At 32.1% G+C, this 16,097-nt stretch overlaps 1 protein-coding gene and 1 non-coding gene across 2 annotated transcripts; both read left to right on the top strand.

Annotated features, from left to right (window-relative positions):
* The first annotated feature begins 838 nt into the window (after positions 1-838).
* Positions 839-4,915, top strand: LOC148198636 (leucine-rich repeat receptor-like serine/threonine-protein kinase RGI4). The gene is made up of 2 exons (XM_088114853.1): positions 839-3,843; positions 4,182-4,915. The coding sequence occupies exons 1-2, from the start codon at positions 1,026-1,028 to the stop codon at positions 4,637-4,639; spliced, it is 3,276 nt and encodes a 1,091-aa protein (XP_087970979.1). The 5' UTR covers positions 839-1,025; the 3' UTR covers positions 4,640-4,915.
* Positions 4,916-14,691: 9,776 nt separating this feature from the next.
* Positions 14,692-14,886, top strand: LOC148198637 (U2 spliceosomal RNA). Its single transcript, XR_015780029.1, has one exon. It is a non-coding gene; the product is annotated as a U2 spliceosomal RNA (small nuclear RNA).
* The last annotated feature ends 1,211 nt before the right edge of the window (positions 14,887-16,097 follow it).

Here is a 16,097-nt window from a genome sequence, read left to right on the forward strand (position 1 = left end):
AGGTTAATTTTAATTTAACTTGTGCTAACTAAGTTGAATCATTTAGACACCCTTACATGCAACAAATAAGAAATAATGTAAATTTGACTATGAAGTTAGTTGTTCTAAAAATGAGCAAAGATGTCATATCATATATGTTAAATTGATGAAAATAAAACTGTTTATACTTTACATCTCATGAGTTAGTTAATTGAGGAAACAAATACAACTGTTTACTTTACATCATGAGTTAGTTAATTTAGGAAAGAACATCTGTGCATTGTTTGATTACTCTAGGGAAACAAACAAGGTAACAACAATGAACGACATGAATGCCTTATCAACTTGAACCACATAAAATAGGTGGACCACAAAAAATGGAGCTAGATAAACAAAGGGAGAAGTTATATTCTTCTCTAAGCAAATCAAGAACTATAAAACACTGAAAATAAAATGAAACATGTATCATATTGTCTGTTATGTTGGATGATCAGGCTATCACTATCATTGAGGTAATAACCTTAATGTTCCATTAGTTCAAAAGCCATTTTCCTAGTCTAGTGCTGACTACATTTACTTTGTTTCCTTCCAACCGTGGCAACTAAAAGATTATAAGAGGATGAAAAAATAATGCAGAAATCAAAGCAGAATAATAATGTTAGAGTCCACGTGGGGAGCAAAAACTTGGGAAATCTTTTTACATGATTTTCAGCTCCACCATTTTCACCTCTCTGACATATTACTATTTTTGAAATGCTATTCTAGCTAAGAGTGTGAAGTTGGAACCATTAAGACTGCAGAATTCATATATAAGATTTCAATTTCAGCCTCTTACATGAGAGGTTAAATGTGAAATTTACCATAATGAAAGAGTAAGCAACATGGGCATGTTTTCATTATTAAACAACAACTTCCATTACAATAATAAAAGCATAAAGAAGCAAGCTCTTGGACCCAGATCTTCTACTCTTCATCCTCTATAAACAAAACATGGGGTTTCCCCCTCTACAATCCCAAAACAGATCAACCGTTCTCTTCTCTCAGCAATGCCTGGAAGCTTAAGGAATCTCTCACTTTCTCCCAAAATCTTCTCCTTCACCTTGCTTCTTTCATTAAACTCCCTTCTCTTTTTTCCATGTTGTTGTTACTCCCTTGATGAGCAAGGTCAGACTCTTATAGCATGGAAAAACAATTTGAACATCACTTCCGATGTGTTACCATCATGGAACCCTTCAGCCTCAAGCCCATGCAACTGGTTTGGGGTGTATTGCAACTCACAAGGAGAAGTTGTAGAGATAAACCTCAAATCAGTCAACTTGCAAGGCTCATTGCCTTCAAATTTTCAACCTCTAAGGTCCTTGAAGTTTCTAATACTCTCATCAACCAACCTCACTGGAAGGATTCCAAAAGAGATTGGAGACTATCTAGAGCTCACCTTTGTTGATCTCAGTGGCAATTCTCTCTTTGGTGAAATTCCAGAAGAAATTTGCAGCCTGAGAAAACTTATGAGTTTGTCTCTCCATACAAACTTCCTTGAAGGCAGCATTCCATCCAATATTGGCAATTTATCAAGCCTTGTGAACTTGACAATCTATGATAATCATCTCAGTGGTGAAATTCCAAAGAGCATTGGCTCTTTAAGCAAGCTCCAAGTTTTCAGAGCCGGTGGCAATAAGAACCTCAAGGGTGAGATCCCATGGGAGATTGGAAACTGCACCAACTTGGTCGTGCTAGGCCTTGCAGAAACCAGCATTTCTGGAAGTCTTCCTTCTTCAATCAAAATGCTGAAAAAAGTCAAAACCATAGCCATATACACAACTCTATTGTCAGGTTCTATTCCAGAAGAGATTGGCAATTGCAGTGAGTTGCAGAACCTGTACTTACATCAGAACTCTATCTCTGGCTCGATACCAAGCCAAATTGGAGAACTCAACCAGCTTAAGAGTCTACTTTTGTGGCAAAACAATATAGTTGGTACCATCCCAGAAGAGCTTGGAAGCTGCACAGAGATCAAAGTCATAGACTTATCTGAAAACCTTCTTACTGGTAGCATACCAAGAAGTTTTGGCAACCTTTTAAATCTCCAAGAGCTTCAGCTAAGTGTCAATCAGCTCTCTGGTATAATCCCTCCAGAGATTTCAAATTGCACTTCTCTGAATCAACTGGAACTTGACAACAATGCTCTCTCTGGTGAGATTCCTGATCTTATTGGAAACTTGAAAGGCTTGACTCTTTTCTTTGCATGGAAGAACAAGCTAACAGGAAACATTCCAGATAGTCTTTCTGAGTGCCAAGAACTTGAGGCACTTGATCTTTCTTACAACAACTTGATTGGTCCTGTTCCCAGACAACTATTTGGGTTGAGGAACCTCACCAAAATTCTGCTTCTTTCCAATGAGTTATCAGGCTTTATACCACCTGATATAGGAAATTGCACAAGCCTCTACAGGCTGAGGTTGAATCACAACAGACTAGCAGGTAACATTCCTCCAGAGATTGGCAACTTGAAGAGTTTGAATTTTATGGACATGAGCAACAATCATCTCACTGGAGAGATTCCTCCAACACTATCTGGATGCCAGAATCTTGAGTTTCTAGACCTTCATTCCAACAGTCTCACTGGTTCTGTTCCAGATTCTCTTCCCAAAAGCCTTGAGTTGATTGACTTGTCAGATAACAGGCTAAGTGGTCCGTTGAGTCACACCATTGGTTCATTGGTTGAATTAACCAAACTCAACCTTGGAAAGAATCAGATAAGTGGAAGAATCCCAGCAGAGATCTTGTCCTGTACTAAGCTACAACTTCTGGACTTGGGAAGCAATAGCTTAGATGGAGAAATTCCCAATGAAGTTGGTTTAATTCCTTCATTGGAAATCTCACTCAACCTTAGCTTCAATCAGTTTTCTGGTAAAATTCCATCTCAGTTCTCCGGTCTTACCAAACTAGGAGTGCTTGATCTGTCTCACAACAAGCTCTCAGGGAATTTAGATGCCCTCTCTGACCTTGAGAATCTCGTCTCCTTAAACGTTTCCTTCAATGGCTTCTCTGGTGAGTTGCCTAACACTCGATTCTTCCACAAACTCCCTCTTAGTGATCTTGCTGAAAATCATGGTCTCTACATTGCCGGAGGTGTTGTAACTCCTGCTGACAAAGTCCATGCTTCATCGACCATGAAGTTCATCATGTCCATTCTCTTAAGCACCAGTGCAGTTCTAGTGCTGCTTACAATATATGTCTTGGTCCGTACTCACATTGCCAGCAAGGTTCTCATGGAAAATGAAGCTTGGGAGATGACTTTGTATCAGAAGCTTGATTTCTCCATTGATGACATTGTCTTCAATTTGACATCAGCCAATGTGATTGGCACTGGAAGCTCTGGGGTGGTGTACAAGGTGACAATTCCAAATGGTGAAACACTGGCAGTTAAAAAGATGTGGTCATCAGAAGAGTCAGGAGCATTCAATTCTGAAATTCAAACATTGGGGTCAATTAGGCACAAGAACATCATCAGGCTTCTGGGTTGGGGATCAAACAAGAACCTGAAGCTTCTGTTTTATGACTACCTCCCTAATGGAAGCCTGAGTTCATTGCTTCATGGTTCAGGAAAGGGAAAAGCTGAATGGGAGACAAGATATGATGTTATATTAGGTGTGGCACATGCACTAGCATATTTGCACCATGACTGTTTGCCTGCCATTATCCATGGAGATGTCAAAGGCATGAATGTGTTATTAGGCCCTGGATATCAACCTTACCTTGCTGACTTTGGCCTGGCAAGAACTGCAACTGAAATTGGTGACAATACTAACTCCAAGCCACTTCAAAGACATTACCTTGCTGGTTCATATGGATACATGGGTCCTGGTATTTATTTTACTTTTCCTACTAAAAAACTATTGAGTCATTAGTAAAATATGTTTTAGTTCCTCAAATTTTGGTAAAAAGTTTCATCTCAGTCCTTTGAAAAAAATGGTAGTTTTAGTTTTTAAATGAGGTGGACTTGGTTCTTGACTTTATATATACTTTTTAACCTATGGATGGTGGAAGAAATCTACCACATCTGAAAAAATATAAAGAACAAAACTACCTTGTTAAAACATAAGACTAAAATTAATCTGATCAAAACATTAGAGATTTGAAACACATTTCTGTTGACCCTTTGAGTAGTGTACTAATTTGTGTTGTCTTTGGTTTATTCACAGAGCATGCATCTCTTCAGCCTATCACTGAAAAGAGTGATGTGTACAGTTTTGGCATGGTTCTACTTGAGGTTCTCAGTGGAAGGCACCCATTAGACCCAACTCTGCCAGGGGGTGCACACTTGGTTCAGTGGGTTAGGAACCACTTGGCTAGCAAAGGAGACCCTTCTGACATTCTTGACACAAATTTGAGAGGGAGGGCTGATCCAACCATGCATGAAATGCTACAAACTCTAGCAGTGTCATTTCTATGTGTAAGCACTAGATCTGAAGAACGTCCAACAATGAAGGATGTTGTTGCAATGCTGAAGGAAATTAGACCCCTTGAGACCTCAAGAACGGACCGTGATGTATTGAAGGGAGGTTTAACTTCACACAGTTCTCCACCACCTCCTAAGAATGTGGTTTCACAAGGATCTTCTACATGCTCTTATAATTTCTCAGATAACTCAATCAGTTGAGCATGTATATGAAAAATGCATCTCATGGAGAACCCATACTTCATTCCAATTTGTACATAGTCTAATGCAGTGCCAATTAGAGGTGCCTCAATCATTATTTAAATGATATTATAGTAATATAGTGTGTTGATTTTCCCCCTTTTAATGTAATGTCACACTGAAGATTTCAAGTATCCATATCTATGTTAAATATATAAATAAGTGCTAAACATTTCAACTCAATTATGATAAGTTTTATATATAAGTTGTTTATATCATGTTGTGTCCTTATGTCTAGTATTTGAGTTATTTACACGTATGCTTAGTATTTGAGTTATTTACACTGTAAGACGTTAAATTATTTACACTTTGTGCTTATATTATGAGTAGAATGTGGTCTAATTCATGTTAACTTTCTATCATAACTGTAATGGAATGAATATAAGAAATCAAAGACATTTTTCTTTGCTTGTAGAAATTGAACTTCCTCGGTGGCAACTGGAACAGTGAAAGCTGATAACTGTATATTAAGAGAAAGAGCTCAAATCTTGTGGAAAGTTGAAACAATGATTGGTTGTTTTGGAAATATGTGTTTAGAATTTATTGATGGAGAAAAATATTCCATGACTCGTTCTCTTTCTCTCTCTCTCACACGTCCCCACAAACACAGACACATCGAAGCCAGCCTTTCATAACTGTACTCACATGGTCCCATGTTCAACACCACATGTCCATGTGATGTCTGAGAGAGACTCTTACTTTCCAACCATTGGAATGGAAACTTCATTGGATACATATATTCGGTGAAAAAGTCACAGAAACTAACACTACGTTCTTCATTCTTTTACATTGATGTTTACAGTAATATAGTTGAACATATGTTTCACTTTCATCATTAACAGGATAAAATGGTATGTGCAGTGTAAAAGTTATGCAGTAAAAGTTATGCAGAAGAAAAGATTATAGTGAAAATGAAAATAGTAAAGTTATGCAGTAACTTGAAGTTATCTGAGGTTTCTGACACTGAAAGGTTGCATGCATCGTAATCAAATGCACATGCATCTGTGCAGGATCATTATAAATGGAACAGTGAAAGATGACATTGAATAACTATGGCTACTTTACCTGCTCCCAAACCAACTTCAGATTCTAAGTTTTTTTCTATCTTTATTAGTCAATTTTATGTAAATCTCGTATTCATATTTGAGTTTATATATTTTCGGTTGTAAACTTTCATGTTATTTATTTATTTTTAAATAATGAATTCTTTTAGATAGTAATCATATATTATAACTATAAGATAATTATCATTATGTTTAATTTGATTTTTAGTTTTTCATATTCCAATTATATACTGTAGTACAATTTTATTTCTTTATCAATTTTCTATAAATATGTAATAAATTGGTTGTTGCAACCTTAAATGATGATTGTCGATAAGAAATATTCAATAAATTAGGAAATTAGGAAATGCACTTATATAAAGACTTTGAAAATGATAATTTAGAATGGATAATGGTTTAAAAATTACAAGATTCGATTATTTTAATATTAAAAAATTTTGATATAAATATTTTTGTTATAAAATAGTCTTATTATTTTAAAATACACAATCTTTTTTATAAATAAGTTATCTAGAGTTATTTGACTTCTCTTTAGAAGTTCTCCCTCTCCACTTGTCTAATTGAATAAATGTGATAGTAGGATTCATCCTAATAGTGAGCTCTTCAATCAATTTCTCAATTTGGATAAGTTGAGTTTCAACCTTTTTTCTTGGTCTATTACTATTTTTGGTTACATGTGAACCTTCATTCGCTTGTATGCACCTTTTTAATCTTCTATATGACTTTTTGCTAATTAATGACCATAACGGCATGTTATGATAGTCTTTATGATGTGTCTATGTATAAATAGAGCATTTGTGGAATTGAAAGTCTTTTGGTTGTCTAGAGTTATTTGAGTTGTCCTAACGGGTTAGGAAAGCTAATTCTAGATTTTTGCATGTTGAGATTTGTTAATTGGTATTGTGATATGTGAATGTGGTGTTTTAAGTTGTGAATTTGTATTTCTTTGTTTTGTGATGAAGAAGTGCATGTCTAATTATAAAGTTATGAACTGAGCGATATGTTTGAGCTCTTAATTTGATTTTGAAGTTGCACAGTATGCAAAATTCTTTATAACATGTTTTTTCTATTGGTGAAGTTGTTGTTTCTATGCATTTTTTAATCTATGATGTTGTGGTAGAACATGTATGGAATGATAGAACTGTGTAATTGTTGTTTAGGATGGTTGAATTGAGATGTTAGCTAGTTTTGTGGATTACCTATGTGAGACTTGAATTGGGTAATATGACATTAGTTGAGCCAATAATCACGAATTTTATGATCATAAGGATGTTTAACACTGATAATTGACTCAAGGAATGTCAAATTACACAAATCAAGCTCAAAGGGAGAAGTTAACGTTTTCTGATACCACTAGGCACCACCGATAGTGGTGGATGCCATTGATGGTGTTAGGCACCACTTAAACAATGGCTTCACTAAGTTGGTTATCACTAGGCAGAGATTCTTCTCATTGGGCAACACCAAAGTCAGAGAGCTCAATGACTTAGTATCGATGGGCGTGGATCAGGACCATTGAGTGCCGAAGAATCAATTAAACGATTTGGTACGCTTGCCAAAGAGTTAACAATACTCTACTATTCATTCAACTCATATACAAAATAATGGTTGAGAGGGGCAATACGTAACATCCCAAATACAATATTGAAACCATAAAGGAAACATCATATATTCAATAATATAGATCAGTTAACAAATATAAAGTCATTTCTACAGTCATCCAAGGTAACCATAAAACTAACTTTATATACAACAAGTACAAGTATCAAAACTATGTACAAGAATGGTGTATGAAAAACCACCAAGATAAGATAAACACTAAGGAAAATGTAATACTAAAACTACTACACGTCAGGACCCTCGCCGCCTAACGCTTACTCAATCGTCACATCATCAGGCTCTGCTCACACCCACCAAATGATCATCACCAAGAATAAACACATATAACAAACAACCAAGAAACATACAAGAAGGGTAAGCTAATTGTAAAACAATTATTCATATTTAAAGTAAGTACAACATACAAATTTCAAACACACAATAAGCAGAACCTCATTCCCATTCACATCTACTGACTCAAACTTGACCAAACCCTTTTAATATAGTATAAATGTCGAGCCATGGAAGGTTTTGCACCTGTATAGTGGAACAACTGACCCACTCAAAGTTGCTACACAAGGTTAGTCCTTAAAAACGCCCTTTGCCACCATCCCCTAGGCAAGGACCTTCTGCCCCTCTCATGACATGACTCGTCACTTTCTAATTGAGCATGGATAGTCATTAGATTATTAGGATAACCTCCATATCGACTTCTTACAATTTATACTAATTCTCCATAAACCACCCACAAGAGATTTCCTCCTTGGAATTCTCATTCACAATATTTCATCCACACATTGATAACCTTATTTCACAATTCATCCAAACATAGCAAATCATGAAACACCATAAAAGAATCAAAATCATCCAGAAAAGTATCATAGAATACCCGAAAACCACTAAAAACCAACCTTGTTGGCTGGTGCTTACCGCCCCCGAGATAGAGAGTTGGCGCCCAGGTTGGCGCTCAGCATACTGTCACCCGAGAGCTGGCGCCCAAAAAGGATCGCTCAATGCCATGACAAATCCCATTTCCTCTTTTTCTTTGACCTTACACCCTTCACCCTCTACTTCTCATACTTCTTAAGACCCTATAAACACTAAGAAACCCCTAGAAACACCATTGTACTTAAATTTTCCACTCCAAACCAATTTAAGTTCTCTAAACTACCCAATATCATTTCTACCTCTTTTACCACTCATGTCACTGGTTTTACTACACTAACAAGTTTCAATTGAATCAATAATTGACTCTAAACCAACTTCTACTCCAATAAACTGCTTCTTCAAAGATTCAATACTCCAAACCCCTTAAATAGACTCGAAATCATTCCAACAACCCTCTCCAACTCTTTTCTGCATTACAAACCAAATTTTTCTGGTTTAACCATTCTCACAAGTCCTAATGGACTTCAAAATAGTCCCTAAACTCCTCTTATACCTAACCAATTACTTACTCGAAAACTCACCTACCAAAACCCCTAATTTTACTCATAAATAAGTAGGATTTGAACTCATTTTATCTCCCTTCCTTAACTTTCTCTATTTAACCATCTAATGATACTAACTAATCACAAAACACTCCAAGACAAATACCAAATTGCAGATTTCACATTGTTCTCATTATTCCAAAATTGACATACCTACAACATCAAGTCAAGCTACAATCTAGACTGTAATTTCATATATTCACAACCATCACTATTAATACAATTTTATCTCAACAACATATTAGATTCCTCATACAATAACTCCCAATAGCAATCATACAATCAAATTCTAAAAACACATCCTAAATATACAATCACTCGACACTTTTTCCCCAATTTAACACCATCAATTTCCATATAAACACCTACACACAAATTAATTGATTTCACCCATCTTACTACACTTATGAAAAGCAAATTAGCTTCCCTTACCTTAGGGAAACTAAGAAAACTCTACAAATGCTCGCCCGAAGCTTCCACCACAGAAATTTAGGAAAAAGCTACAATTGACAGAATGGTGATCGGAATAAAATCTTGGGACCCAAAGTCTACCAAGAATCGAAGGAGAAATTCACTTGATACATACGGAACAAATTTGGTACGCATGATCATAGACCGAAGATAGACCGAGAAAAGAGGTTAGAAACTTACTTGCTCTAAATGGAGAATCAATCAGATGAAAGTGGAGAGTACTTCGCCATGATCCTCTAGGAACTTCCTAATTGTCAAACAGATGATCAAAGAGTAAGAAAATGTAGAGAGAAGGTAGAGAGAGTTCAGAGAACGAGTTCTAGAGAGATGGAGTGTGTTTTAAGTAATGAGACGATTATATGAAATTATTTTTATATTAATGACGTATTTTAAAATAAAATAATTGGTCTGACTATTTTAACACAACTATCTACTCTAATATTCTATTTTCTAGGTTCTTACAGAATAGGTTGTGATCTAAAGAACAATGTCATTTCTTATTATAATATATGATAACCTTGTGGTGGAAGATATTCATCACAAGTGTTAAAACCTCTCGATATTCAATATCAATGTTTATATCTTGATAATTGAGTATTTTATAATATTATCTTGTTAATCGTATATATTTGATGAATGGTAGGTAAAATTGTGTAACTTGAATTATATGTTCTATATATGTTTTTTTTTTTTTAACATCAGCTTATCACTTGTTTATTTTTCTATTATGTATTGTGTTCTTCTTTTGTAATGATCATTTTATTGATGTGAGTAGATAGAGATGCATATGTAGAGACATCTATTATGGTTGAAGAGTTAGTCGTCTCGGCGGTTGAGCAACATGAGATCATGTTAAGTATAATTTTGTAATAAAATCATAGTATAGTAGCATGAGAATGTATATGAGTGATATTATTGTATTTCAATATTGTAAAATTGTACAAATATATGATAAACATTATATTATTTATCTTTTGAATATTTATAATAAAATATTTTATTTTAGTAGTATTATGATATTGAAATTAAATGTTATATGTAATGGTAAAGAATTAATTAGATAAAAGTGTTTTATGAATTATATATGTTTAATAAAAAAATGTATTATATTATAGTCACTAATCATAAAATTCTTCTAAAAAGGAAGTTTTTTTTTATCATTTATTAACTTTTGAAAAAGAGAATTTTGTTATTTGTGAAAAGAGATGTTACGTGAGTGTTATATATTTACTTGTTGATTGAAAAAAAAAAGTGCAGAAAATTCATTAAAATGGGTAATCAGGTTATTATAGGGTTTTCAGTGTAACTTTGTTACATTTTAGTTGATATTTAATTTTTATATATTGATAACTTTGCATTTGTGTTTAGCGTCTTGTAATTGAGTATTTTTTTTTATAAATATTTTTGAAACGTGTTTTGTGATTTTGTATTTTTTTTTTTACGTAAAAATTCTTACAATTAAATAATTCAATACTTCGGAAAAGAATCAACGCAAATTGTCTAGATTAATTAGATAAGAATTTAAATAAAAAGAAATCTGTGTCTCGTGTATTTCATCTTTCTTTCCTTATATTGGATTCTTTGTTATTGTTGGTATTCACCAGGTTACACTTAATTTCTCTTATGACATCATAAATTTAAGAATCTTTTTTTATTTATTTTTAAATTCATTTTTAAACTAATTCAGCCCATCTTAATTATGTTCCCAGTCCTTCTTTATTTTAGAATTAAATTATAGAAATCCTGCCAATTATAAAAAAAATAATAAATAATTATCTAAAACATAATGAAAAAAAGTATAAGAGCACGAAATAAAATTCAATTTCTGAACCTATAAATATTTCATAATTTCAATAACATGATCGGTTGAAATAAAACTATAATTATTGTAAATTCAATGGTTATACTCCGTTCTTATTTTATTTATATGCAGCAATACTATTTTGAATACTTTTACATCGCTTAAAGATATTTTTTAGAATATTTTAAATGTAATTACTTTCTAGCCTTTTTTTTTTGGTTTTAAGAAAAGAATATTTTAGAAAAATACTAGGACATTTAATAAGTATATGAATTCACTTTGGTTGCAATCCAAAAATTCTTGCAGGTGCACATATTGCAAAACTAGGGAATTTTTTTTCCATCATTTGCAAGGTTTGACGAAACTCTGTACTTGTTGAAATTCTTAAACCAAACTATTTCATAGTATCTTTGAAAAAGCCATTTTTGGCTTTACCATGCAAAGTGTAAGAGAAGGACAAAGTCAAGAAACTTGAGAGAATAAGAAATTCAAGATATGTTACAGCAGAATTAGAGAGCGATTTGAGGGTTCTTTATTAAAAAAGGATAAACAAGTTTTGTAAAAATAACAATTTTTTTTGTCTTTATATTTTTTTTTTAAATTTTATCTTTCAAACTTTATAAATTTAATTTTAATTTATATAAAATTAATAAATTTTAAATCTATGTAAAATATATATTTTATCCTTTTAATTTTCTGAAATTGAAAATAAATATTTTTATCTTAATATTTATTTTAAGATATATTAATATAATTTAATTTAAAAATCTTGAACAAAATTTGTGAATAGCTTTAAAAAAAGATAATATTTATATGACGTACATAACATTATCTATTATAGTATGTTAAATGTAAAAATAAGAGGATTATTTGTAAATAGCAATGTATTATGACATGTGAACAAATATATGTTATAGAAAATGAGAGATATTATGATAGGAGAAAAAAACTATCTCATAGAAGCCAAGATATTATGACAGGTAAACAAAATTACTTCATATTAAATTAGACATATTATGACTAATAGTTGAAAGTATGTCGTAGTAGACTGAATATATTATGACAAGTGACAGAAAGTACATCATAGTAGGCTGCACCTATTATGACGTACATTTTCATTACGTAATAAAATGCATAAATTTTTTTTATGATTGTAAGAACTATGACATCAGAACACCTGTCATAATATGATCATTTTACCTATCATAATATGTCTTTTCTGCATTAGTAATATCTTTGATCCCTCACTAACTCCAAGAAAAATAAATCTCACTTTTTTCATCAAGCTTTGCTTTTTACAATAAGAAACACGAACATGTGATATACAACCAAACACTTTGAAGTAAGTCATTGATGGTTTGAATCCTCTCAAGGCTTCTTCATGGGTTTTATTCTTCACTACTAGTGTTGTACTCCTATTGAGAATGTAAATTGAACAATTAATAACTTGGGACTAGAATATTTTTGTCTTGAGAGTATACTTTAAACCATATTCATGATTGTCCGGTTCTTCCGCTCAATTACACTATTATATTGGGGTTGTATGAAGTTGTAAGAGGCCTTTAACCAGTTTCACTGCAAAAATTATTGAATTCATGTGACACAAAATCACTCTTACAATCTATCTGTATAAAGACCTTTTATGGATAAACCTGTCTCTTTCTTAACTTAATTCTTATATTTTTTTTTAATGTAATGAAAGCCTCTGATATTTCACCCAAAAAAAATACACTTATATTTCTATTGGATATAGGGCTGATGGGTCCACATGTATTACCATGTACTAGTTCAAGAATTTGAAAGGCTCTTTATGTGGTTGCAAATGGAAATGAATTTCTTTGTTTCTTTCTCTTAAGACAATCGGAACACACTTTTGATGAAGTATCAAAATGAGGTAAGCCTTGTATCATTCCTTTATGTTGGAGTGTATTCAGACCAGACTTGTAAAGCTTAAGTGGTCACTAAAGTTAATCTTTGTCTATAAAGTGGTCACTAACTTAAAACAAGATTGATCACTAATTTAGTCACCAATAATGACTAACATTTTTGGTCACTAAAATTGATTACCATTTATTTTTTTTCTAGTGTTAGATGATGGAACATCAACGTGGCTTGATAGGTCTGTGCATCCAATAAGTTGGTGACTAATCCTTTTTACATCTCCACAATTACCAACTTCAGAATATATGTTTAGAAAATTATATTCCTGAAAAGTTATTCAGAAACATTTACTGTATTTTGAAAATTTTATTTTGAAAATTTTATTTCAAAATTTCTTAGGAAATCAATTTAAGTATTATTATATGCATAATTTTTTCGAAAAAGTTGTATTTTGTTTTTAACTTTTAGTTTCTTGAAGTGATGTAAAACATATTAATATGATTAATTTAATAAATGTAATAGTATAGTTATATGTTTGTTTCTGATTATTTATGAATTATATGGTCTATATAATATTGTATTTAGTATTTTTTTTATTAAATAGAATGTTACATAATTCATTATTTACTTTATTCTAAAAAATCATAAACATTATCGAATTAATTTACTCTACAAAAATGAAATGAAACCAATCATTTAAAGAAATTTAAGAGTCTCACTGTTAATTATATATTAAGCAATTGGATACATATAAATATTACATTTAAAAATAATTTAAGAATAATTATTTTAAAAAACTCCAGAAAAATTTCAAAATAACACAACCAAAATAAATTTTTCATTATCAAATAATTTTTAATTCATTCTTTCTAATTTTAACAATATTACAAAACAATTATAGTCAAAATAATAAACTTTGAAAAAAAACTTCCCATTTACTACATATTTATTAGGATTTTGTATAACTTCATCGTTCATTGATATATTCCATTCAATACTTATTTTTTTCCTTTTAGAAGTATTTTAAACAACCAACCATGTTATTTTAAATTCAATTTAATTAATATTAGTATGACAAAATTGCCCACTCCTTCTCTCTAAACATTCATTTTAAATTAATTAATTTTTAAATATATTCACTCTTCAACTTTTTAACTAAGTTAGTTCACCTTAAATACTAAATTAAAATATTTTATTTTCAAATTCCTCTGTCAATAATATAATTGAAGCACATTTTCTACTTATGTAAAATGCACAATAAAAGACAATTAGCAAACAATTAAATAAGTTCAACAAGCTGCAGTATGAAAAAATTGATGTATTGATTAACAAGAAGATCAAATAGTGTTGTTGTATGGAAAAAATACTCTCCCTTGGTTACATTCTATGATTTTCTACTTTGGTAAGAATCAATGCTAAGCTACATTCCTAAGTTACAACACAATTAAATATTGTTTTCTCAGATTTTATCATTTTCTGGTTACTCATTTTATCAGTAAAGCTATGACCTTATAATATATAATATGGAATAAGGCTAACAAAAACCAGTTGCTTCATATGCAATGATCTTATAAGGAAGAATCCCTAAACATTTATATCACCAGAGCTTCTGTTCAGCTAGCAAGTTACAAAGTCCCACATTACTCAAGACTCTGACAAGCAGCTTGAACTCAAATATAAATCTTCAGCACTTACTCAGTTCAAAGCATACCTTTCTCGGCCTTTTGGCTAAGATCAAGTGTAGTATCTGTTCTTATCAGTTTAATATCTGATATGTGAACCATTGGTTCGCACGATATTAAATTTATTTTTTAAGGGAGAGAGTCAAATGCAGTGGCTTGCTACTGTGGCTCTCAAGCATTGGCTTTGCTTTGCACTACTGCAGGGCTGGGTGCATCCCTCCTATATTAGTTCATCTTTTGCTTTTTTATTGCAATTTCTGCTCCTACCTCACATTTTTATATACAATGTACTCTTTATGAAGTTGGAATCTCAAATTCTACTACTAAGTTCCATTTATATATATTCACACAGAATATTTGTGTATGGTATAAAGAGACTTAAGTCAATCCTTTTATATGTATTTACACAGAATATTTATGTATGTCATAAAGAGACTTAAAGTGCAAAATTGTCTGAGACAGCTAGTTCAATAGACTCATTTTGCTGTATTTTAGCTTCCACATAAGAATACAAACATAAGCAGAGCTTAAAGTATAAGATCCATTCTCTTTTTTTCTAAATTAATTCAATTATTCAATGTTTCATCCAAAAAGATAGCACAAGCTCATTGATATTGTGAGTGTTAAAATGCAAATATTTTTTACTTATGTCACACATCCCTAAAAAGATTAATAAAAATGTCTTTATACTATCTCCCACAAGGAAGTCAGATTGCCAAACTGAATTATAGTCCATGCACCATGAGCAATAATAAGTAATCTTTAAGTCTACTGTTTTTAAATCTTCTTCATTTCATCAGCATAACTGTTGAAAACTTTCCCTCATTCTCAAATGTCAACACCCAATTTCCAAAACTAACCCACTCCCTCATGTACATACTTTCTCTCCCAACAACACTCACAATTTCGGTGCAGTTGCCTTTTAGTTTCAAACTTCTGTCAAAGTGATTGTTTTTGAAAGGAAGACTTTATTGTTGAGAGGGAATAGAAATAAAGAATTTGGAGAACAAAAAAAAAAAGAAAGAGGCAACACTCACAGAAAGAAAACACAAATAGAGAACTAAGGGACAAGAAAGCATAGAGAATAGAGAATAGAGAATAAAAATATATTTTTTCTCATTCTTTTCCATGATGGGGTGTAGGATACTAACTAAATGTCTTAAATTTGCATGATTTTCATTGTCGTTTCCCAAATATGAAGTATAAGCATTGGATTGTGGTCCATTTGGTTGTGTTGGTGTATGTTTGTCTTTTGTTTTCTTCTTCTGTCCTTCCCTTGCATGAAGTGTGTCATGGTTGTGCGTGTAAAGCCACCGTGAACATGTTTTCATGAGTGAGTAAAAGAAACATGTCTTCTACTTGAACATTCCAATGACGTGTTTGTAGAGTTTTAAAAACACAGGTATTATACATCAGAGGGTTGTATGTGGT

This window comes from Vigna umbellata, chromosome 5 (genome assembly GCF_029865625.1).
Source record: "Vigna umbellata cultivar VRB3 chromosome 5, Vumbellata_1.0, whole genome shotgun sequence".
NCBI classification, from domain to species: Eukaryota; Viridiplantae; Streptophyta; class Magnoliopsida; order Fabales; family Fabaceae; genus Vigna; species Vigna umbellata.

What these genes read in the sequence shown, in the direction of transcription:
- LOC148198636 (XM_088114853.1), top strand. Translation starts at nt 1,026, where the DNA reads ATGCCTGGAAGCTTAAGGAATCTCTCACTTTCTCCCAAAATCTTCTCC. An exon ending in ATATGGATACATGGGTCCTG is followed by an intron (nt 3,844 to 4,181) that starts GTATTTATTTTA and finishes GTTTATTCACAG; the next exon opens with AGCATGCATCTCTTCAGCCT.